General features: G+C 35.7%; 1 protein-coding gene across 1 annotated transcript in view; it reads right to left on the reverse strand.

The window, feature by feature from the left end:
• The window catches only part of LOC125656284 (contactin-2-like), a 58,225-nt gene that overhangs the window by 31,656 nt on the left and 31 nt on the right, over window positions 1-26,538 (reverse strand). The window contains exons 1-9 of the mRNA XM_056145841.1: window positions 25,755-26,538; window positions 25,215-25,672; window positions 14,129-14,223; window positions 11,748-11,833; window positions 10,237-10,388; window positions 6,678-6,785; window positions 4,998-5,324; window positions 3,301-3,402; window positions 2,092-2,322 (exon numbers count right to left, since the gene is read on the reverse strand). The exon at window positions 25,755-26,538 is cut by the window's right edge and continues 31 nt beyond it. Coding sequence (XP_056001816.1) covers window positions 2,092-2,322; window positions 3,301-3,402; window positions 4,998-5,324; window positions 6,678-6,785; window positions 10,237-10,388; window positions 11,748-11,833; window positions 14,129-14,223; window positions 25,215-25,672; window positions 25,755-26,538 — 2,343 coding nt within the window. The remainder of the gene's footprint in view (window positions 1-2,091; window positions 2,323-3,300; window positions 3,403-4,997; window positions 5,325-6,677; window positions 6,786-10,236; window positions 10,389-11,747; window positions 11,834-14,128; window positions 14,224-25,214; window positions 25,673-25,754) is intronic.

Here is a 26,538-nt window from a genome sequence, read left to right on the forward strand (position 1 = left end):
TGATGTCTGTCAAGCAAAGGGTTCTCAAAATATTGTGCAGACATTATATTCCTATGTCCAGAGTAGATTGACCCTTGACCTTTTAACCTGAAAAACAATAGGGGTCCTCTTCTACTCATAACCAACCCACATATGAAATATTATTATCATCAAGTGAATGGTTCTCAAGATATTGAGCGGACAAAGTGGTCTACAGACCGACCAACAGGTGCAAACCAATATGCCCTCTGCTTTGAAGGGGGGCATAAATATTCATCACTTCCTTGAATATCAAAATATCTTCATCTCACAATTTGAGTTTGTTTTATTATGCTTGTTATGGCGCTCCATAGTTTGTTCTCACCATATAGTCGCTACAGATAGCTGGTCACGGCTGTCAGACCAGTTTGTAAATGTTTACGTTTTAGTTCTGACCAGGCCGTGGAAGTGGGAAGGTGTGTCCGCCCAATGTGTGAAAATGATAGACCTGCGTTGTCCAGAGTTTTACCTGTGTGGTTTACTGGGCCTACATTGTATGTACATTTAGTACAGGTGTTCGAATGATGTTCCTGTATGGAAAGTGAGAACACAATTTTGAGTATTTCCACAGCGGTGAGTGTGAACCGTTTATTTTCATTTACGTTAGGAAATTTTGTTACTTTTTAAAAATTTATGTAACCAGTTTATTTGTATTACACAATATACCCGACATATGCAAGTTTTCAGTGTATAATGTATATGTAAAAACCCTGACTGTTACTGTGTAATTATAGGTGACCAGCTGTGTGTGTTATTGTGTGGCTCGAGCAGGTGCTCGCAACATGTATATCATGGCGTTCTAAGATATTTGATGAACAGCATTGGAGAACGACCTATAGAAATACAGGAAATACGTTTGCGGCTACAGAAATGTTGAGCGAGTGATGGACAAAGTGTCACACATGTCTGAAGACAGCCAACGACTGTTGTGTAAAGTGTGGTAATTCTTTAGTCAACGTATTTTGTTTCGCCACCCTGTGTAACCTATATCGAATTCGAGAGATAAGTCTGCTGGTTTTCTTATATAAGGCAACATAACTTAACATTTAGCTTTACTCGGGTACACGTGTAATTAACAGTCTGTAAATTCATATTTTTTGTTTTGTTATAGTTTTGTTTTGTTTTTGTTTGTATGAGTGTTGTTGTGTGCGTGCGTGTGTATGAGTGTAGATGTTACTTGATAAATTAGTGAGCACGATAATAAACTTATTTGCACATACTCTTGATATTTCTTCAAAGAACGGTTTGAAGCGAGGGATTATTTCCATGCCATTATCACAAATTGTGACACTTAATCAAAATAGCAGGTGCATAACTTCATTATTCATATAAGATATACATGGAGTTTTAATGAACTCTGTTCATTGGTGTTAAAGATATCCTCTGGACAAATGATGTCTACCATCAAACAGACGGACAAGGTGATTCCAGTATACCTCCCTCCCCCAAACTTCATCTGCAGGGAGTATAAAAATTGCCCTGTAACAAACTGCAAAGTCTTCGTAATTTGCTTTGTATGAAATGTTGTGCAAGTTAACTAATGTTAACTGACCAACACGGTATAAAAAAGAAATGCTGGAATATTTTCACTCATATAAAGACGTCACCAGCCGTAGGTGAAGAGCCACACATTTAGACCTCTATACTTAGTGCTCAGGACCAAAGCAGTGAGGGTTCTTTAATGTGTAAACACCTGCTGCGACACAGGACCTCCATTTTTAAGGTAATATCCGAAAGACCCATGACTCTCACTTCTAAATGCCGTGTGCTTGGCAAAGGAGCAATCACTACCTATGTTAACGTCTTTGGTTAGACACGGCCATGGCAAAAGCAGGGCTTGAACTTCCAGACTCCCGATCACAAAGTTAAAGCCCTACCACGACAAGTGAACAGACAAAGAGATACATCAGACAAAATGCTCCCACAGTGTCTAACATGCTCTACAGCCAGAAGTCGACACTGAGTGATACAGGACAAAATAAGGTGTCTGTCAGCCTCAGCAGGAAACTCAAAGAGCAATCAATGTCACTTCCTCTTTTTAATAATCTTCTCAATCAGATACGGTTTACTTACGAGCGCCTGACACCTGTAAAGGTATCCTTGTGCTGATGCGACTGGGAGATTGGAAAGATCCCCTGTAATTGCTTTGACTGGTGGCCAGCGTTGCCATACAGTAGTACATGCCGCTATCTGCTCGTGACACTTCCGAGAAGTAAAGCTGTCCGTCGCTAGATAAAAATAAGTAGGGCCTCAAATGGGGGTTCACGGGCTGTGTTTGGTCCTGTATCCAGTTATAACTGATAGCTGAAGAAAACGTAAACATCGCAATAAAGTTATAACTGATAGCTGAAAAAAACCGCAAACATCGCAATAAAGTTATAAATGATAGCTGAAGAAAACGGAAACATCGCAATAAAGTTATAACTGACAGCTGAAGAAAAGTAAACATCGCAATAAAGTTATAACTGACAGCTGAAGAAAACGGAAACATCGCAATTAAGTTATAACTGACAGCTGAAGAAAACGGAAACATCGCAATAAAGTTATAACTGATAGCTGAAAAAAAACGCAAACATCGCAATAAAGTTATAAATGATAGCTGAAGAAAACGGACACATCGCAATAAAGTTATAACTGACAGCTGAAGAAAATGTAAACATCGCAATAAAGTTATAACTGACAGCTGAAGAAAACGGAAACATCGCAATAAAGTTATAACTGACAGCTGAAGAAAACGGAAACATCGCAATAAAGTTATAACTGACAGCTGAAGAAAACGGAAACATCGCAATAAAGTTATAACTGACAGCTGAAGAAAACGGAAACATCTGTCTCAACAACACAGGGATCTACATGTAAGTGACGGTACAGATCGTGTGACGATACAGATCGTGACATAAAAACAGTTCCAAATGCTACTACATGCAGACATTGTTTTACTAAATGATATCAATATTGACATATTTGTTATTATCAATAAAAATGACATTATCGTGGTGCAAATTATATCGCTTAAACTGAATATCGTGATCTATATCCTATTGTGAGGTAAATATATCGTTCATATCTTATAATATGTTGAAGCTCATTTCTCCTGGAAAGTCTACTACTAGACTGGAAACTGGGGGCTATAAATACGGTCATTATAATTACACTATCTTATTAAAGTTACAGAAACTTTTACATCTATCCAATACAAGACTACTTACTTAGACTGGAGGTGGAGGAAATCTTATTCCAGTTACAGAAACTTTAACATCCATCCAATAAAAGACTACTTACGCAGACTGGAGGTGGAGGAAATCTTTGGACATTGTATCACGGTTCCTTGGTATTCTGGTGGACGAACAGGGGCCGTATCAACATTGGAAAATTCTCCTAAATCTGAAATTTGAGAGAGGTTAAATTTTCCCATGACTACAGAAAACACAAAACGAAATGGATTTGACAAGAACAAAGGGTTGTGTAATACACTGCATTGATTGACACCTGTGACCTAGACAACATTCAAGACATTCTATCATTAGAATCGTGTACTGTGAAATCAGTAGAATTCGTGGTGGCTCAATTTTCGTGGAATTCGTGGGTACCCCTCACCCAAGAATTTACATCCTCAACGAATAAAGACAACTAGTATACAAGAATCTTACAAAGATATAAATCCACGAAGTAAGTCATTTCAATGCTTATTTGAATTGAAAAACGAAGGCTCTGGAATTTTATTTTTGTACAATTTACAACTCTGTTTGTGGCATTAATCACCAAGTCTGGTTTCAACTCATCAAGCATTCTATAAGCACTCTACAAAATTACATCTGGGGATTGATAAGACTTAACACAGACATGATTCTACAGGAAGGTAGAAAAAGCAGAGGGGGATCTGGGGGTATCCCCCAGCGTGGTATCTAGGGCAGCACCCCAAGATCAGCCCCCCCCCCCCCCCAGTCGAAAATGGATATTTTGTTTTTAAGAAGCTTTTCAGAAAATGATTTCTGTGACCCAATTTAGAGGATTTAAACTTTATCAAAATGCCTACAATAGTAAGTATAAGTACTGGTTCCCTAACCTAGTCTTAGACAAAGGTCCTACGCAATCTACCAACACTTAATAGACTAAAAGGTTCTTTAAAAGCTGTAACTTGTCAATGGCCTTAAACATTACTGTCATCTCTTTGTAAAGAAATTTTACTTATACCAGGGATATGTTCTCAGTGACCTTGACCTTTCAAAAATGACCTTGGTCCAAAAGTCCCTGTCTCAAGGAATATTTGTGATCAATTATGATAAATTTCTGCTGAAAGGTTTAGGAGATGGGAACTTATATATCAAAAACTGTGGAAATAAGGAATTTTATATGTTCAGAGTAACTTTAACCTTTTCAAAATGACCTTGAAAGACCTTGGTCCAAAAGTCTGTGTCTCAAGGACAAACATATCAGTTTCTGATGAAAGGTTTAGGAGATATGAGCTTGGACAGACATGACAGTGAGTATATTCTCCCAAAAAAAATTTCAGGGAGCATAAAAAGGGGACTTAACTGTCTGGAAAAAAATATGTAAGATTCCAGATGGAATAGTTATTTAGAGTTGAAATAAGTTTATGAAGGCAAAGTATAAATTTTGGGCTTCATCAGACAAAATTCATACACAAACAAGATGTGTTTATGAAGAAAAACTGATGCCCCAGTATGGCAGCAAAATACATGCAATTCTGGTACCCAAAGAAAGGACTTGTCACAAGGAATACACAGTGTAAATATTAAACCCACAATTCAAAGTTACGGCTGTAAGGTTCACAAGACTAGGTCAAACTAAGGTCACAAGGACAAAAATTTTACTAACTAAAAAAGGTCTCGTCACAAGGAATACACATGTGAGATATGAAACCCCCATCACCATCCATTCACACAAACAGAAAACTATATACCCCCGAATCTTCGATTACGAGGGCATATAAATATTCTGACGTTTTTGCCCCAAACCTGCAAAGTCCAACACTACAGGGGGTGTGAGAATCACTCCAAACTTATTCTGAGCCAGGCACTGATATTCTCCCTCATCCATGGTGACCTGGGGGTCACTGATGCTGACCAGTCCATTGGTCAAAGTGTAACGTGGGCCCACTACGGACAGAGCCTGTCCAGTTCCCTGTGAAACTGTCCACTGATACGTAGCCGGGGGAACACCAGATGCCGCACACTCTAGATGAACTTCAGAGGTGGATCCCAGAATTTCCGTGTCCGTTGGAAGTCGGTAGAACTTTGGCCCTTTAGGGACTGATTCCTCATCCGGATAGTCTGTTCCATACGCTGTCATGTGTGTAAAGGAAATACAACAACAGTTAATTCATCCTTTTTTCAAAATCTTTAAGCATTTCTATTCTCTTTGAAATATGTTAGTATGTAATATTATGGGTGTTGGAAATGGGGACTACTAATTCAAAAGATTAAACTATATACAACACTTCCTTCTTTGGACTGATATAGTCAATGTAGTCAACAGAGGACTTCCTCTTCTCACGACTAGGCAATGTGGTCAACAGAGGACTTCCTCTTCTCACTACTAGGCAATGTAGTCAACAGATGACTTCCTCTTCTCACGACTAGTCAATGTAGTCAACAGAGGACTTCCTCATCTCACTACTAGTCAATGTAGTCAACAGAGGACTTCCTCATCTCACTACTAGTCAATGTGGTCAACAGAGGACTTCCTCATCTCACTACTAGTCAATGTAGTCAACAGAGGACTTCCTCATCTCACGACTAGTCAATGTAGTCAACAGAGGACTTCCTCATCTCACTACTAGTCAATGTAGTCAACAGAGGACTTCCTCATCTCACTACTAGTCAATGTAGTCAACAGAGGACTTCCTCATCTCACGACTAGTCAATGTAGTCAACAGAGGACTTCCTCATCTCATGACTAGTCAATGTAGTCAACAGAGGACTTCCTCATCTCATGACTAGTCAATGTAGTCAACAGAGGACTTCCTCATCTCATGACTAGTCAATGTAATCAACAGAGGACTTCCTCATCTAACAACTAGTAGTCAACAGAGGACTTCCTCATCTCACGACTAGTCAATGTAGTCAACAGAGGACTTCCTCATCTCACGACTAGTCAATGTAATCAACAGAGGACTTCCTCATCTCACGACTAGTCAATGTAGTCAACAGAGGACTTCCTCATCTCACGACTAGTCAATGTAGTCAACAGAGGACTTCCTCATCTCACGACTAGTCAATGTAATCAACAGAGGACTTCCTCATCTCACGACTAGTCAATGTAGTCAACAGAGGACTTCCTCATCTCACGACTAGTCAATGTAGTCAACAGAGGACTTCCTCATCTCATGACTAGTCAATGTGGGAAGTTTGGTGACTCCAGGTGAGAAGGGAAATCACTTAAAGTCCGTCAACGATTTCCCTATATTAGTATCTGCTTGATCTTAAACCATTTGGCCTTAAAATCAACCCAGATCATCTTCATCTTATATTAAATCTGTGAGATGAAGTATTTTGACTTCAGGTGTCAGAAAGGAATAATCATTTTAAAGCCAGGAAACCCACCTATCTACAGACAGACGGACAGACAACCAACATAATCCGACCTCTAACCTTGGTTCCAGGTGTATAATAATGAAAAATGAAATCAGTGCTTACTGAAGTCCCGTACATCTTGTAATATTCTATACACCTCAGTCTTTTGAATTTCACAAATGTAACTGAGCGATTGTTTGCCATCTCCTTGTGTCCAGCTGTATTGTCCATCTACAAAAAAATACCCAAGCTCAGCCACCTCTTAAAATTTATACCATCATCCTTATCTTATCAAAACAAGACCAAGCTACCACCACGTACAATTTATACCGTGATTATCTACAATGATTAAGGCATTTCCTTGCATAAAAGGCACATCTACATTGCACACATATTTGCATCATCACGATCATCTTAAAGTAAAATTAGCTCTAAACATGATATTTTTATTTTGTTGTAAAAATGTGCTATTATCATGATAGTTTTGTATGTAACTTTAACTATAATCATTTATATAATTTAAAAGATTTCAGTTCTGTTGAATATATATCATTATATAAAAACAAATTCTGGTAGAGCGCAAGACTAAAGCAATTTTGCTTAATATTCCAACACAAATATCAATAACAAAAGTTTATATTAAACCTTATTTTTTTTCCTTTCATTGAAATAGTAAATCACAATAATTTTTACAACAAAACCTTTTCAACACCAAAATGACAGCTAATGCTACAATATCTAAATCAAAATTGAATTCAATTGCAGACATACAGTCTGTATTTTAATTCCTTACAAAGCATAAATTATACTGATGATCTAGCTATGTTGAAATTCAATTTCATAATAATCCCTCTAGTTTATTATTTAAAACAGCGAATCAGTGCCTATTGATCAGTTTAAAGAGATTTTTGTGTTTATATGTACATGTCATTTCAGGTAATGTTGAGGCATAAGAAATTCTGAAAAGTTGGCTTATTTTGATATATGATACCTCTAAACTTAACTTATATGAATCATGATAAATTAATACACAGTTTGCGAAATTAATCATGGACCGATAGACAATGTCTATAGAAAATCGAGTCGGTCTACAACGATCGAAATAGCTGTAAACCGACTTGTCTATAGGAATTCTGAGTAAAAAACTGGTTTCCTGCCGCTAATTATTAAACATATGAAAAGCAGGATCAGTTTATAGATATTAGGCCACTGATAAAATGTGTTGTGTTTCCGCTAACCCGACCGACCCTAAATTATAGCCCCGACCCTAGAATTTTTTTTCGATATTTAAAAAATAAAAAATCGTCAGTTTCCCGGAAAAAATATATTCCCCGTTCTTGGTCATGTTTTCATAGAAGACATAGGCGTAGCTTGGGTTCGAATATTACCGAGGCAGGGGGTCTGGGGGGCACAGCCCCCCCCCCCCCCCCCCGAAGCTATCGACATTTTAACAACGTAAAAGGTGGGTTTTTTTTTTTACCGAGGCAGCTGCCTCGGTTGCCTCAATGGAAGCTACGCCACTGGAAGACTTTCTTTTGTTAAAATTGCCAACTCCTATGATGTTTTTCGACGGTGGCTATTTATAGCCATGCACTGTCTTATGCTATCATTTCAACGGGCATTACTGTGTATACACGGGGACCTACTTTTATATGGAGGTCATGATGCAGAGTGACAGACATGAATGTCCAGTCTGTCAAATTTGTATGCACATCCTTGGTTTCTGCTGCAGTTCTAACTGAAAACACTATGAAAAAGGCCGCAAATAAAGCAGTGAGCGCATCCGAGTTGTTGATGGCTGGTGAGATCCGAGATTAAAAAAAGATGTGCAGATTGTTTTTAAAATAAAAATTTATGTCCGGTAAAAAGTTTTAGCTGGAAGAGAGTTGGATCCCATTAGGATAAGTGGGATCTGCCCAGACTGTCTTCCTACCCTTGTTTCATTTAGATTGTGAAAATACATTCAGAAATGTATTAATAAACTTAAAATATGTTAATGATGTTGATATTTTGGTGATGATTTAATATATTTTTTCAAAACCATCACATTTTCCTGTCAAACTATCCAATAGAAGTATTCCTATGACAACCAATCTAAATGTAGAAACAATATATCTGGTACTTGTAGAGCATAGTGGCATAGAGGAGTGAACTTTTGTGTTTTATGCTAGATATGTTTCATTGAAAAATATAGTTTCTTGTAAAACATCTGGAAATAATCCTCAGCCAATAACAGGTGAAATGTTATGATTGAAAGTTTACTTGCAATGCAATTTAAGCAAAATTTTATTTTGAAAGTATAAAATTCAATAGAACATTTAACTTGTGCAGTAATTAGGGCTATACGGACCGTGGATATCGGCCTGGATAGCTCAGTGGTTAGAGCACCTGACTAGAAATTCAGGGGTCCAGCCAAAGATTTTCTCCTTCCCATACTACGTTTGGTGCCGTTGACCACCCCTAATGGTGCAGGTTGGCCTGTCAGGGGCGAAAAGAACCTGGGTTGATATTGAAAGACAATTATAAAATTATAATTGATCTTAAGGAGGGAGAAATGTAGTAATTAGGGCTATACGGACTGGATATCGGCCTGGATAGCTCAGTGGTTAGAGCACCTGCCTAGTAATGCAGGGGTCCCGGGTTCGATTCCCGGTCCAGCCAAGATTTTCTCCTCCTTCCTATACTACACTTGTTAGAGTTTACAATGTTCTTGTATACTTTGAAAAAATAAAATTAAAAAAAAAAATAAAATTTATTTCCTTACCTACCTACCCTATTTTTTTCTGGAACGTTAGCGGAAACTCAACAATTTTTATCGTTGGCCTTATGCTGATGTTTCAGTTCACCCCTTAGCTGTAATAAAATGTTCCACAATGTAATAATTACAAATCATTCGAATGAGATTATTCCATTTTCAACAGGGGGGGGGGGGGGATATTTACTTAAATGTACGCCATTTTTGTGCAAATTCGGAATGTTCTTTTTTGAACGGTTAAAATATGTGGAAGGTGCACGCCCTGAAATCAAAAGGAAAGTGGTCAGTACAAGTTCCAGCAAGGATAAAGTCGCAGAAAATTATGAGAAAATGAAACGTAGTAGAAGTGACTCAGATGAGGAATCAGACTGAAACTGAGCTGGAACAAAATGAAAAATAAAATGGAATTCTAATTGAAAAGCTTGTGCATGAAATTGAAAAAGAATAATTAAACTATCATGAACGAATTACCAAAATCAAATTTGTGTCTATTATTTATTTTTTAATAACAATTAATGAATATTGCAAGTTAAATTTTGGTCTATAGGAATTTGTTGTGGTCTATAGGAAATGAAATGACTATGGACCGAAAGTCTAAAGGACTTTAAAGTTAGTTTCACACACTGAATACATCAAATGAAAACCTGACCTAACGAACACCACGCATTTCAAGCTAGAGAGAAAATTTAGTGAAAGTGTTCTTGACAATAAATTATCTGATACAGTACGATACTTCTTTCTTCACATCCATATTAACACCATTGACAAATGACTAAAGCATCAGGTGTCGACTGACAAATGACTAAAGCATCAGGTAATAACTGACTGACAAATGACTAATGCATTAGGTCTTGATTGACAAGTTACTAAAGCATAAGGTCTCGACTGACAAAATACTAAAGCATCAGGTCTTGACCAACAAATTACCCGAGTAATGGTAGATAACACGGAATCCTTGGTCAGTTTGTTCCGAGTATTTTGCCCACTTTATACTTCCGCTCAGCTGGTTCTCCAAGCCTTCCAAGTCAAGAGAATCGCCTTCCTCAAGGGAGACAATTCCACTGGTATACCAACTATTCCTGTAAAAGGTGGTTTTTTGGTTTTGTTTTATCAAATCAACAAACTGAATTCAAATTTATCAATCTCAAATGAAATCCATGTTAATTATTCATCTATTGCAAAAGTAGGAATTGAACTTGTAACACATGATGTTCAACGAAATGAATTTTGATAACTATTCTCTTAGTCTACCGTTAATATGAATGGGTTTAACTACATTCGAATTCATATAGTATTACATGTAACAGCATCCAAGAAAATTTGACTGTCAAATATTAAATAGGAAATTTTTCCAACTTTTACCATGATCCAATGGTATACCATATCCAATAAATCCCTCACTGTTAAAAAAAAACATGGCTGCCTCAACAGTTTGATCATAGCCTACATGTAGCTCACTCTTCCACAAGATGTTCCTTTTATAAATGTAAGACTTGGATCAAAAGCGAGTTCATGCATGCTTTAGGGTCCCAGAGTCAGTACTTTGTATCACAAACATCACTACAGTATAGGACAATAATTGTCTCAGGATTTATTGGGAAAAGAACACCTTGCCTTTAGGACCTGGCTTTTTTCCTCATTAAAGTATGGAAACTACTGGGAATGGGGATATTTTTTTCAGAAATCAATTCTTTGCACCGATGATTTCTAGATAATTTTCAGAATGGAAACTTTATATACAAACCTATTGTTCAAAGTTTGAACATTTGATCATTACAAGCTGACAATGTTGAACAAGAGGCCCATGGGCCTGAGTCACCTTGGCCCTGCCATTCTTCAGCTGTTGTGATTTTTAAAAGATTTTCCCTATATATCTTCTAATGTATAACTTGAATCCCCTATTGTGGCCCTATCATACTCCCAGGAGCCATGAACATGATGAATTGAACAAACTTGAATCTGCACTATGTGAGAAAGCTTTCATACAAGTTTGAACTTTTCTGGCCTAGTGGTTCTTGAGAAGATTTTTAAAGATTGTCCCTATTTATGTGCAAGTAAAACTTTGATCCCCTATTGTGACCCCATCTTACCCCCTGGGGCTATGATTTAAATAAACTTGAATCTGCACTAATCAGGAATCTTTTTTTTTTTGGCCCAGAAGTTCCTGAGAAGATTTTTAAATGACCCCCACCCTATTTTAATTTGCATTTTTGTGATTATCTCCCTTTATTTGAACAAACTTGAATCCCCTTCACCCATGGATGATGTGTACCAAGTTTGACTGAAATTGACCCAGTGGTTCTGGAGAAGATGAAAATGTGTAAAGTTTACAGACAGAAGATGGACAACCAGAGATCAGAATAGTTCACTTAAGCTTATAATAAAGGACTACATATACTATACATGTATATACAAAACACTAGCTACGCAATGCTTGCCTCTCTATGTCAAAGTTCAGTAACCAATTCCTGACAAATACATGCTCCAACACTCTCTCCACACTGAGAAGATCTGCTCCATTTTCCTAAATAGATCAAATCATAGGTCACTTCCTATAAAGTTATAATTTTATGCTATATCGTATATATACTTGGAATCCATTTTAAGAAATACTTTTGTAACGGAATAATGCATTTTAACAAAATAAACCACAAATCAACACCAGTTCTAGAATACCTGACTCAGAGGTCATGAATTCTACAATATTATTACGACATATCCTTCCTCATCCTGACTATACACACAGTCTGCTCTATAACCGCGAGTAAACATGGTAAAGAAGAGGATGAATGCGAGGATGAATGCATCATTTTTCAAGGTTTCAACTCCTAGCTACAGTAAGTAACTCCTAGCTATAGTAAGTTACTCCTAGCTACAGTAAGTTACTCCTAGCTACAGTAAGTTACTCCTAGCTACAGTAAATTATTCTAGCTACAATAAGTTACTCTAGCTACAATAAGTTATTCCTAGCTACAGTAAGTAACTCCTAGCTACAGTAAATTACTCCTAGCTACAGTAAGTTACTCCAAGCTACAGTAAGTTACTCTAGCTACAGTAAGTTACTCTAGCTATTGTAAGTTACTCCTAGCTACAGTAAGTTACTCTAGCTACAGTAAGTTGCTATAGTAAGTTACTCCTAGCTACAGTAAGTTACTCCTAGCTACAGTAAGTTACTCTAGCTACAGTAAGTTACTCCTAGCTACAGTAAGTTACTCCTAGCTACAGTAAGTTACTCCTAGCTACAGTAAGTTACTCCTAGCTACAGTAAGTTACTCCTAGCTACAGTAAGTTACTCTAGCTACAGTAAGTTACTCCTAGCTACAGTAAGTTACTTTAGCTACAGTAAGTTGCTACAGTAAGTTACTCCTAGCTATAGTAAGTTACTCCTAGCTATAGGAAGTTACTCCTAGCTACAGTAAGTTACTCCTAGCTACAGTAAGTTACTCTAGCTACAGTAAGCTACCCTAGTGAAACATCCACTGACCCAGGTGTATAGTAAGCCCTTTCACTATTCATTCGAAAAATAAGATATCTTTCTAAATTAAAGATATCACATAATTTTAAGAAATATCTCTCTAAAACAGAGATATCTCAAAGAGATATCTCTTTCACTTGATAAAGATATATCTTTCATTTAGAGGGATATCTCATACTTTGAGAGATATATATCTCCTTCAATTACAGAGATATCTCTCTAGCTTTAAAGATATATCTCAAAGAGAAATCTATATAGCTTACAGAGATATCCTTTTCAGTTAAAGAAATATCTCTTTTGTTTAAAGAAATATCTCTTGGTTAAAGTGATATCTCCCTAGCATAATATAGATATCTCTCAAACTTGGAGATATCTACAATCAATCTCTACAATCAATAGAGATATCTTTCTAGTGTAAAGAGATATCTCTCTTATTCAAAGAGATACATGTATCTAATTTTATGAATAAATAGTAAAAGGGTTTGCCATACAGGTGCCATGAATTCTACAAGTACATTTGGTCAGGGGATGGCAAGAAAGGAAAGAAGTAATTGAATGGGAGCGAGATCAGCTAAAGACAGAGGACAAAGGTAAGGAGCAGCAGGAAAATGTGGACAGTATCCCCTGTGTGTGGTAGTGTTCACTTCAGAGCCTTCCTACAGAGAGTTAAGCCTTTAATTTAAAATGTGGACAGTATCCCCTGTGTGTGGTAGTGTTCACTTCAGAGCCTTCCTACAGAGAGTTGAGCCTTTAATTCAAAATGTGGACAGTATCCCCTGTGTGTGGTAGTGTTCATTTCAGAGCCTTCCTACAGAGAGTTGAGCCTTTAATTCAAAATGTGGACAGTATCCCCTGCGTGTGGTAGTGTTCACTTCAGAGCCTTCCTACAGAGAGTTAAGCCTTTAATTTAAAATGTGGACAGTATCCCCTGCGTGTGGTAGTGTTCACTTCAGAGCCTTCCTACAGAGAGTTAAGCCTTTAATTTAAAATGTGGACAGTATCCCCTGCGTGTGGTAGTGTTCAATCTACAGCCTCCCTTCAGGTTCTGGCTAGAGAGTTAAGCCTTTAGTCTTATCAGTAGAGCACTAGACTGTTATACCAGAGATCCAGGTTTTGATCCTCAGCAAAAACAAAAAACAGTCTCTCTGTTTAAAAACACATGACCCCCCCCCCCCCCCACACACACACACACTAAATATGTTTACCTTACAGAGTTCTGCAGCTCTCAGACACGGCTGTTGTGGGGTTTAACTTACGCAGTTCTGTGGCTCTCAGACACGGCTGTTGTGGGGTTTACCTTACACAGTTCTGCTGCTCTCAGACACGGCTGTTGTGGGGTTTTACCTTACAGAGTTCTGCAGCTCTCAGGCACGGCTGTTGTGGGTGAAACTCAAACTTGTAACACTTGGAATCATGTTCAATCCATTCTGATGGGCAATCTTTCAATTAAAACAATAACTATGTTACAAGAGATGTTTGTAAATCTATCAGTCAAATTGATATCTATGTTAACGTAGTTCCACACTCCTGTGACGTCATAAGATTTTGCAAAGTCAATGATTTAATGACTTGAACATAAATTTTGTTGGAATCTTTTTCAATAGTTATTTTTAAAAAAATTGTCAGCCATAAAATATTTCAAAAGTCTTAGTTATATTTGAATAGTCAATTATATGTTTCAAAATATTGAATCCAAGGACAATAACTCCATTTTCAATAAATTATTTATCAAGCCCATTATGCGATAGATTTCCTTTATTTTTCACAAACATTTTACCAAGGTGATAAGGAATCATTATCTGTGTCTTTTTGTGAAATTACATAAAATTTTAATCCATGAGTGATTTTGAATAGCTCAGCTGTATGGTGCCAGACTTCGGTTTTTTATGGGGGTATACATACTCTAGAAGCTATAAATTCGAAATTATTAAGGAAAGGTATGGATTTTGTTCGATAAATAACTATAATAGATGTACATCTACTAATATAAACAGAAAAAATGAAATGTAAACCATGCTATAAGGAAACTGTGTCCACATTTATTTGTTTTTTAACATTTTGGAGAACAACTTGGCTAATTCAATAATTCTGCACTTATTATTCTAAAACTTGATGAAGATATTGAAAATGACATGTGCTTTAGTTATTGAAATGTTTCTTGATAAATAAATGCAATTAAACAATTTTCTTGTTGTTTTTATTTTAAAATAATGACAAATAACTGTTTCCAATGAATTTCAAAAAAATCTACATAGGGGTACATGACTTCAGTAGTGTCTGTAATGAAAATTAATATGGAAATCCTTAACTAATTTGCATTTTTCATTACTCTGAATGTTAATTTATTGATTCCAAACAAAAAAATGCTACCTAAACCCCAAAAATCCAGGACTAAGGACCCACCTTAAAATGGTTAAGTACAGTATCAATGAAAATACTAATAATAAATCACAGACACCTGAATTTATATTATTATAGAGGGGGTAGGATTTTTCGATCTTTGGCTTTATTGAGCGACTTATTGACAGAAATCCAGGTGCCCGTGGATAATTGTTAACATCAAAAACATTACGCCTATTTTGTAATATTAATTCATTTTTAACCACAAAGTTACATGTACAATTGTACGTACCGAAGAATAAAGAATTCGTTTTGAAAATGTTCAGCAGGGCTACAAAAAGCACGAATCTCGAGTTCGTCAATGGCATTTTCAGTTGAGTCCGAGTCGGAATGCAGTGAGATCACATGTCACGCATATTGAAGTTTTGGCGCGCTCCCCAGCACTACCTGTACTCACTTTGTGTATTTCTAACCCGGTCATAAATCCCTAATGCAATGATTAAAATCAGCTCCTGGATCCATTCAAAGCTGATTTTAATTAAATTCGGGTGTAAATGTGTACACAATTTAACTAGGTTCCATTGAGATGCAAGCACCGAAAGGGGGTAGGTTGTGGAGGGGGGGGGGGTCAAGAAATTAATGACTAATTCACGCTATCAATTCTGAAGTATAAACTATCATGCAATATCCATAGATTTTTGTAGCCTGTTTACACATATTTTGGGGGTCTGTAGGGGGCCGAAATAAGGCCCCATTCCTAATGCTAAAAAGCAGACATTTTCCTTAATTTTTGCTTTGAAATTCCCAAAACAATGAAAACAAATCAAAGCAGGATAGCCTTATTGTTCATAAATATCCTACACATGCCCACAGATAACAACTTCTGCCTCAAATTTGTAATTTAGCTCCACTTTTATGTGACTTATCAATATCAGCCTCTGTCAATATTAATGTTTAAAAGTGAGGAAAATTAAAAAAAAAACAGAAGTATAGGTCAGCATGCATCAGAAAATCTATCATTTTCGTAAAACAGAATAATGAAAATGAATAAAAAATTCTTAAGATGACAAATTTTTTATGTCAACATTTTAGGAAAACTGCTAATTCATAAATATGTATGAATTAATAGTGGATATCAAGGAAATCATTGTATAATATCCATGCAGTAGAAGAAATACCAGCATAGGAGTTATTACATGCCCTTGACAACATGTCTTTATTATAAATTATCTATGGGAAACAATGTTTCTCACTGACATTAGTTGACCACATTTTTTTTTATCCAGTGAATAAAATGCCTCTTAAGGGCATATTTCCGTCATGCACAGAATTTAATTTAATAAAAGAGTTTTTGTTGTTGCAAAAACCTATGACATCACATGAGGATCCATCTACCTTAATGCACTCAGGTTTGGTTTTGTCCCTACTTTTGTAAACCCGTAGGGATCCGGATTAGAATAGGTCCTCAGTACCCCTTGCTTGTCGTAAGAGGTGACTAAATGGGGGCGATCCTTCGGATGAGACTGCTAAACCAATAGTCTAGTCAATCTAGCCATATATGGGCAAAATCTCAAACTAACTGCAATAGAAATGAAATATTGATTATATTCATGCAAGAAATATATATTAAAATTCGGCTTTTGCATTTCAATGGGGAAATGGGATTTGGGGGGTAATATGATGTGTTTTTTCAAAAATCCCTAAAAATTGGAAATTGAAGAAAAAATTCGATTCTTGTAATATACCGCAAAATCAGTTTCATATTTCAAATTTCAACCTTGAAATGTTCGATTAAACTTTTGACAGCAGAATTCATTCTTTCCTTGGCTGTAATTTTGGGATAAATTTCATCATAAAATCTTGCTTTTTTAAATAAAATTGTTAATACTTGAAATTCTAAGAAGAAAACCCACATGTTTTCATACATTTGAGGCTCCCGATAAAAAATTGAGGTTAGAATTTACTTTGAAAACTATCAAAAAGTGAGATATATATATTATTGGCAATATATATGGAAAACAATATTTTAGGTCAGAAAACCTTCATTTTTCTGAAAAACTGGAAATGATAGGGAATGACTGCTTTATAGAAGAGATGACATTGATTAAACGAATGAAACGTCTAACTGCACAACTAAACTTTTCTTTACAAAAACTTATTTTTCCTTTTTCAAATTTTGAGCTGAAACCTTAATTTTCCAACAAAAATCGATAAAAACTGGATATTTAAAGAAAATACTTTTTTCTGTCCATGAGGCATATATATGAGTTACCAAATGAAGATTTATAAAATAAACTGTTAACACAAAACAAATGCCCCTTCAAAAAATAGTCTGTTAATGGCCTACATTTTTAGTATATTAAAGTCCGTGAATTATTTAGAAACTGAAGTAACTTTTATCACAATACATATAAAAAATGATCTCCCAGTTTTTAAAGCAAAATTTCAGGCTTAATTTAACATTTCAATCGACTCAAATCGACTTCCTGATTTCGAAATCTCTGCTAATGAGATAGCGGGTCACGTGATACCGTGACGTCATATGCGACAATCGCATCTCTCGCCGATCAGCTTATTGTGAAGAAACCTGTTATTATTTAACTTCGTTTGATACCCAGTGTGGTACGGGTAGATATTTTTTTTCATATCAATGCCGATTTTGTTTTATTAGATATTATTCCTTTACATCAACAAGAAAACGACGAATGGAATTTATTGATATAGACTACTGCATACCGTGCATACTGACACGCATCTACATTACGTTAACATTTTGTTTATTTGCATTATTTATAATTTACAGTCATTCAATTGATTACTCATGTTCTTCATTTATATATATTTTTTAAAAATTATGCCTTGATGTGAATATTTTACTTATAATCCACGCGTCTATCGAACGAAGTAAACATGACATATTATGTAGTGTATAGTAAAGCTTATTTTACCAAATTCTTTATTATACCGAGTTTTAACAGTTTGTAGTACATCTATGACAAAACAAGGTTAAGTTTCTTAGATTTTATAAAGAATCGATTTTTTTAATAGTGCACTTCAGGCACGTAGCATAGTTTAAACAAAAATGGGAGGGGGAAGGGAGAAGAGTAAGGCTTTGCAAAGTTGCCTGAGAATTGACAAGTAAATTTTAATCCAAAACTCTGAATCCTTAATCGTGGGAGAAGATGGCAAGGGTTGCTCTTTCAGTTGAATTCATCGGTTAAATTTCACATTTCCACTACATTTCACGACAATTCTTTAAAAAAAAAAAGAGAGAGGAGGAAGGACCCATGTCAAAGCAGGTGTGGCACAGTACACGATAAAGAATACGTGTAGTGAACCGACCTCCCCCCCCCCCCCCCCCCCACACACACACACAATTTATAGGATATTGGGATTTGGGCAGAAGTACCCTAAATCCATTTTTTCCTTACTTGTCAATGATGTTATGTGCCTGTATATCTCAATACCAAGAATGAATTATTTTACTTAAAGTTTCCTGCAAATTGATAGACTTTCGATACTTTAGAATTAAATATTTTGTTTTGTCAAACTCAAACTATATTTTTTAAAATTGCTAATAATCAATTCAAATGCACTGTTACACATGCTTATTGATCGTATGATATATAATTGCACCCCTTACCAAGTTTTTCTTCATTTACACAGTGTAAGCAATGGTAAATCAAATCACAAAACAAAATGTATTATACAGACCAAGATAATTTTTAAGCGTAGGAACTTCATTCACTAATATAGATGTATAAGTATCTATTCAGAAAATTAGCATGCATGCATTGCGGGATTATAGCATATGTGTGTTTTAACGTTTCTGTAACATGCCATAATGATTATTTTCAGGCTTGAGTGTATGTAATTAATGCATAAATATTTTCATTTCGTAGATCTGGATCAATGGATATATACTGAAAATGAGTATACCACTGTAATTCAAGTGCATTTGATAAGATATTAGTATTTAGAAATCACCGAAATCACCGAAATTCGCGATCGTATTGAGGTTCTATTTGATATGATACAATGGCAGTATACTATTATGCATAAGTGGCACAGTTGTATTTGAAAAAGACAAAGGTATAAACGTTTATTTTTTTATTAGTAGTATCAATAACTATATGGTCACGAAAAAAATTACATAATTCATATCCGGATTCATATATTGATTTAGATATCAATAAAAACAAAGCTGCATAGTACTGGAGGTTTTTTTTCCAATGAGTCTGATGACATTAAAAGAAAGAAACCCGTATTTGCATTCAATCTTCATGTAGATGCACTTCAAAAGGAATTCATTTCTGCTCTGACCGAAACCACGTTTCTAAAGAGGGTGTCGCACCGAAGCAGGAACTTTCCCTAACCGGAGCTCGGTGCCAGCACTCGTGACGTAGAACTGACCTTCATTCATATTTATACTCTTATTGAATATTCCTGTAGGATTCCCCAGTACTAAGGGCAAGCCTAATGCATTTTATGTGTCAATACATTATACCTGTAGTCTAAACATAATTTTCGAAATTGTGAAAATTAAATTGTGGTTTTTTTCTTCTTCTGGGGATCAGAAACAATGTATACGGTTACATGATACGAGTGTATCAAATATTTAATATTCTACACTACTACAGTCCTAAAGCGCTTATACTCGAGTGTATTATTTTCTACAACCGACAGTTAGCAACAGTACATGACTCTGACCACAAAACAAAATATGGGAAGTTTGATAAGCATTGATAAAGTCCAACCAAATTATATGGACATGCACCTGAAAACATTCATTCACCATACAAATATGCTACTGGAATACATGCATGTAACATCTTACCCACTCAAACTGTTTAACGGTTATTTACCTTGTTTGGCCTTAAATTTTTTTTTTCAAAGGTTTGCAAAGTTCATAGCGGTTTTTCGTGAAAGACACCATCTTATGCCTTTGGCAACATCGTTCACTCAGAAAAATATACAAGTTCTCGTTAGCAGCCTTGACTATTAAGACACAGGTATTGCATGCTGTATTCGGCGTGTTTATAAGTCCCATTCAAAACTAAACAGTGTCCAGGTTGGAGGATTATTTCAAACTCTGCACATTGTGATAAACAGAGATTTGACCTGAAACATTTATAAAAACTAGCAGTGTGTTTCAATTAAGAAAAAAATCTAGATGAAAAACATAATATGAAAAAAAAATTGTGTTCGAGAGGAAATCGAACCCAGTCGTTTATAAAAAAAAAAAAAAAAAAAAAAAAAAAAATTAAAAAAAGAGAGAAAAGAAAAGGACGTTTTCATATTATAATCGACGACCTTACCCACTGAACCACGCACTAGCCCATGCATTTCTAAGGAAAATTAACGTACAGGTGAAGTCGAAAATAATATCAGTGAAATCGTTTCGATTCTTTTACTTTTACAACAACAAAAAATGCCCCCGTGAAACAAAATTTCAAAGCGACAGTTTTTTAGTGGGAAAACTCGAAGAACATATTCATGCTAAATCTATTTTGTTTCACAGAGGCAGTTTTTCTGAAATTTAGGGATACCCCTCCATTTTAACGCTAAAAATCAGTATATGCACCCAGGGGTGCATGAGCCGAGTTGCATGGGATACATTGTAAAGTCAGGAATGATGTGGCATATTTATAATTGTGAAGAACTAATTTCAGTTTTAAACTTTTCGAGTTACTGTCCAGAAACCATATTTGTCTGAAGTTTTCAATCTATATTCGGTCACTGTGACCTTTGTTCTCCAAAATCAATAGGGGCGTTGCTTTGCTGGTATCCAACAATATATCCAAGTATCATTTGATTCGGATTTAAACTTTCTGAGTTATCATCCGGAAACCAAATATTTCTGAAATTTTCATTCTAAATTCGGTCACTGTGACCTTGACCTTTGACCTATTTTCTCCAAAATCAATAGGGGTCTTCTTTACCTGGTACCCAACAATATATCAAAGTTTCATTTGATTCGGATTTAAACTATCGGAGTTATCATCCGGAAACCAAATTTTTCTGAAATTTTCATTCTATTTTCGGTCACTGTGACCTTGCCCTTTGACCTTTTTTCTCCAAAATCAATAGGGGTCTTTCTTACCTGGTACCCAACAATATATCAAAGTTTCATTTGATTAGATTGTAAACTTTTCGAGTTATCATCCGGAAACCAATTGTTGACGCCCAACCGCCCGCCCGCCCGCCAACCCGCCCACATCACCAAACCAATAGCCGAGTTCAACTTCGTTAACATTTAATTTCTATTGATCATCATGAGCCTTGAACTTCATTCCATATTTTCTTAAACATCAATAAGTGTATAATAAATTTTGTAAGGCATTTCAAGTTTTATTATTAAGTAATTGTATTTTCATTTGAGTGACTTTTCGATGCAGCAGTATTAAGAATATCCCAACAAATGTGATTTAATGTGATGCAGTTCATGAGTTGTGGGTGATGATATGAATTACCTTGTACAACCACCGATGCAACTCCTGTTGGTTTCCAGTATATTGTCAATCACTTTTAAAATAGCTGAAATCTTTAATTGCTTGAAAGCTTACACTTTTATCAGTGATCAATTTTCTTTCCTTCTGTGAAATGATAGTGTACATCTCTCTCTCTCTCTCTCTCTCTCTCTCTCTCTCTCTCTATATATATATGTCCTCTCCATACAAATCCATGGTCAAGGTCATACAGATACAATGTATATTTATTATGTAATGATAATGAAACAATATAATACATGTATAATATACATTGATATGTTTAACAGTTTCCATTTCTATGATAATTTACAGCTTGATTGATTGAATATTGTTTCGAGAATATTTCACTCATATGGAAACGTCACCATGCACTGCCGGTGAAGGGCTGCAAAATTTCGGCCTATGCTCGGTGCTTATGGCCTTTGAGTAGGGAGGTATCTTTATCGTGCCACACCTGCTGTGACACGGGACCTCGGTTTTTGTGGTCTCATCTGAAGGACCGCCCCATTTAGTTGCCTCTTACGACAAGCAAGGGGTACTGAGGATCTATTCTAACCCGGATCCCCACGGGATTAATTTACAGCTTGATGTATGACTGACAAATATAATTTATGTATGGATATAGAAATTTACTACACAAGAAAAAAGATAAAAACAAGTTGTTTCTGGGTATGAGAATGGAAGATTTTAAGAAATTAAACAAATCTCTTTGTAGATAAAATAAATTCATGTACAATTCTGAAAAATGCAACATGTTGGTTATAACTGAGATTATTGTCACCATACAAAATAAGTTCTAAAAATAAAGGTAATTGTAATCAATGACTATGTACATGCAAAGTGACTGTAAATACTTACATGTATGTGATTCCCAAAGAGACAATGAATCTTGAAAGTTGTATTATATTTTTGTTTATATATTTCCTTATGCATATATATATATATATATATATATATATATATATATATACATGTATATATATATATATATATATATATATATATATATATATGTGTGTGTGTGTGTGTGTGTGTGTGTGTGTGTAATCAACTGTTTATTTTGAATTGCTTATATAATACCCGTATTTTCACCCAGATGTATATTTCTATATCTACGTTTGTATGTGATCATCGGTAAATTTTGAATTTTGCACGCAAGGTATCCAACCAGATACTCAGTGCATATGATTGTATGTATATGATTAGATTTTCTGATTTCTGTAAAATACAAAACTCTTTACCATGAGTCAAGCATTCAATACAGGAAAAATATTCGACTCTGATATCTCCCCTGATTGATAAAGCACGGGCGAAGTGTGTCGCAGTCGACAACGTGTTGTAGAGTTCTGTCGAGATGCAAACGGAATTTATCATTTTGTTTCGTGGATTTATCAGAATAAAGAGAATCTAATATTTTCGGTAAGTGTACATCTCCGATACCTGTTGAATAGCTGTCCGCATTTGTTGCGGGTTTTTTTTTCTTATGGCGAGTATGTTATGTGAATAAAATATTATGCACATGCACTTGTATTTTGCAAATATACATTTCGTGCTCTTTGCTTATTCCATTCTATCTGTATGTAATTAGCAAATGATTTATCCACATTTATTTCATAATAAACTACAAATACTTGCATGTATGCAAGAATTTATTTATTTATTTTGCATTTTGGTCTAAATTATCTAAACTTTCAGAATATTTTACTAATATACAAAATATATTTTTTTTTGCAATTTTAAGCAATGCATGATGTTTCAGAACGTAATTGTATTTAATTCTCATTCTTTTGTACATGAACACTACTATCCGGGCCGAGATGTGCGCCGGTCGAGTCCAGCTAGAAAATCACTCGGGTGTGGCAATTACATTTGGGGTATATACGAGTACAGAGTAAAATAGGCTACATGACAGAAATATGGCGGGTAAGATGAGAAATGGGTGCGTATTTATAAATTCATGTCAGCTGATGAAAGTTGTTCACAAGTGATAAATTTTCCATTATGGAAAACCTTACATTTATTTATCTATTACACACATAAAAGAAATGATAGATATCCTCTTGAAGACCACATTAACAGTTTGGACTAGGAATAATATTGCATCTATATAAGTCGTAATTCAAAATACAGTGATGCCTTAATTTGGTGTGATTTATGTTAAGAAGTCACTTCCCCGCAGCAAACTAACAGGGCCCTTTCTTTAAGCTTGGAAGTACATGTATAGGGTTTTTGAAATTCCTAATCGATGTTGTTTCCTGCTAAACTATTTCTCGAATTCCATCTGCGAACAGTTTGTAGTATCATTACGTCTTTTATCAAGTGGTCCTTGGAGCTACATATATTAGGGAGACCCACGTAATAATTCCTAATACTGTTAATTGCACGTGCTCTATTATTTTTTTTTCTTGCACGGTACAATCTGACCAGCATTGCACTACACATTCTAGGTATGCTGCCTCAAAAGTCGAAGACACGACAGCTAGTTAACATAATTTATTCTCTAGAAATAAACCGTAGATGCTACAATTACAAAAACCAAACTTTACAATGATGTACACACATAAACATATCGTAGGTCAGGGAGTAAACACTTGATAAGTAATAATTTCGTTCGCAAGCAAAACATTTGAATGCATAAATTATATACATCATGGAATATTGAAAGAAACACAATATTGATCACTTATAATTGATATAAGAATGAAATAACAAATATACATACACTTTGGGGTCTGTAAAACACCAACAATAAAATTTACAACATGCCAAGCTCGTGGAGCGGAAGTAGAATGTCTAACATAAACATGGAAACCAAATTCGTAAAATTTTCCGGAACGGAACACTCCCTGCCTAATATTGATATCATATCATTATTACTATGTATCATTCAATCTAAACAAACATATTTAAACATCTAATTAGAAAAACATAAGATAACATGGTGCTGAGACCAGGATCTTATCCATAAAAATCCATTGGAATACAAACGAACTTTTTGATCAATCAGCAATCACATATTCAACAGTTAACATTCCATGTAAACTAGCAGTTTAACCAATATGAAACTGTTAATCAATGAGTCGAATGAGTTCGCTAATAGGCCTTGTATATGTACACGGTTTTCCATTAAAGACAACGCGCACACAAGCTTTCCGAACTAGTCCGTCCGCACTAGGGAAAACTTCTTCCACAAGTCCAACAGACCACTGACATCCAGCTGTTTCACGATCTTTGATAACTATAACGTCTCCAACCTTCAAATTTATTTTTTCAGATGTCTACTTGCGACGGGACTAAGTTTTGAAGGTAATGAGTTTTCCACTGTTGCCAGAATAAATCGGATAAGACCTGCACTTGCTTCCACTGTTCTTTGTATACCCTATATCACGTATGTCAACATCTGTACACATAGAATAATGATCGGATATCTTCTGATTCAGAAGCATTGCTGGACTCAACACAAATGGTATCTCAGGATCCTTAGATACAGCAGTAATTGGTCTTGAATTAATTATGGCTGTCACTTCAGCCATCAATGTACTGAGAACTTCATGAGTGAGATTTTTTCCTTTGGGTCCTAAGAGTAGTGGATCTAATACTCTGCGCGCTAAGCTGATCATTCTCTCCCACACTCCTCCCATGTGGGAAGAGTGGGGAGCATTGAATGTCCGAACAATCTGATTTCTCTAGGTAGTTCTTCACTGATCCTTTTGTTACACCAATCCCAAGATCTGCTGTAGTATCAATAAAGTTAGTACCTCTGTCTGATCGAAATAACAACACGTTCCCACGAAGTGCAATAAATCTACGCAATGCGTTGATGAAAGATGAGCTCGGCATAGACTCCACTAACTCAATATGAATTGCTCTAGTTGTCAAACATTTAAACATAATAGTCCAACGTTTGCTCTCAGCTTGTCCTCCATATGTTTTACGTGTGACTATGGTCCAGGGCCCGAAGGTATCTACTCCCACTGCACTAAATGGAGGTCCTGGAGTAATTCTGTTTGGTGGTAAATCTGCCATCCTTTGACTTTCAAACTTCCCTCGTAATCTTCTACATATAACAGACTTATGAATCACTGCCGAAATTAATTTCGTTGCACCAATAATCCAGTAGCCATTGTTTCTAATCGCACCTTCTGTAACGTGTCTGCCCTGATCTTTCATGAAAATGTTGTACAAGTAATTTAGTCACATAAGACTTCTTAGGAATAATGATTGGATTCTTCAGTTCCTCAGGAAGTACGCTAAGATTCAATCTACCACCAATCTTCATGATGCCATCTTCACTAAGGTAAGGACACAATTTAAGCACAGGGCTGTCACGTGGTAGAAGTTTCTTATGCTGCAAACAATACATATAATCCGAGAAGAAGGTTCGCTGGGTTTCTTTGACGATGGATAATTCGCTGTCTCGTCTGATAGTAGCAGGATCTGACACAATCTGTTTTTTCTGTCTAATAAAAGTTTTGAACACAGTTATTGCAGAAACTAAGGAGTTCCAGCTGGAAAATCTTTCAAAGTTCTTAGTCAGGTTAAAATCTTCAATCACTGTTCTATTGACACTGACACGAATTTCTTTGTCTTGCTCTGGGTTAATGAGAGGAAAAGATTCATTGACAGTTTCTGTGTTAAGATGGAGAAATTCTGGTCCTCTCAACCATCCATGATACAAATCTTGAGTCGAGTTTAAACCACGTGTCCCTAGATCTGCTGGGTTCTCTGTCGATTTCACATAATTCCACTGAGAGCGATTAGATGTTTGTAGAATGCGCTCAACACGATTGGTCACATAATTGTAGAAACGCCTCGTTTGGTTATTGATATAGCCCAGTACAATCATACTGTCTGAATAAAACTTTGTGATTGCAAATTTTAAATTTAGATGCATGTTGACAATTTCTGCTACATCTACTGCTA

The sequence above is a fragment of the Ostrea edulis genome, chromosome 7, assembly GCF_947568905.1.
Source record: "Ostrea edulis chromosome 7, xbOstEdul1.1, whole genome shotgun sequence".
NCBI classification, from domain to species: domain Eukaryota; kingdom Metazoa; phylum Mollusca; class Bivalvia; order Ostreida; family Ostreidae; genus Ostrea; species Ostrea edulis.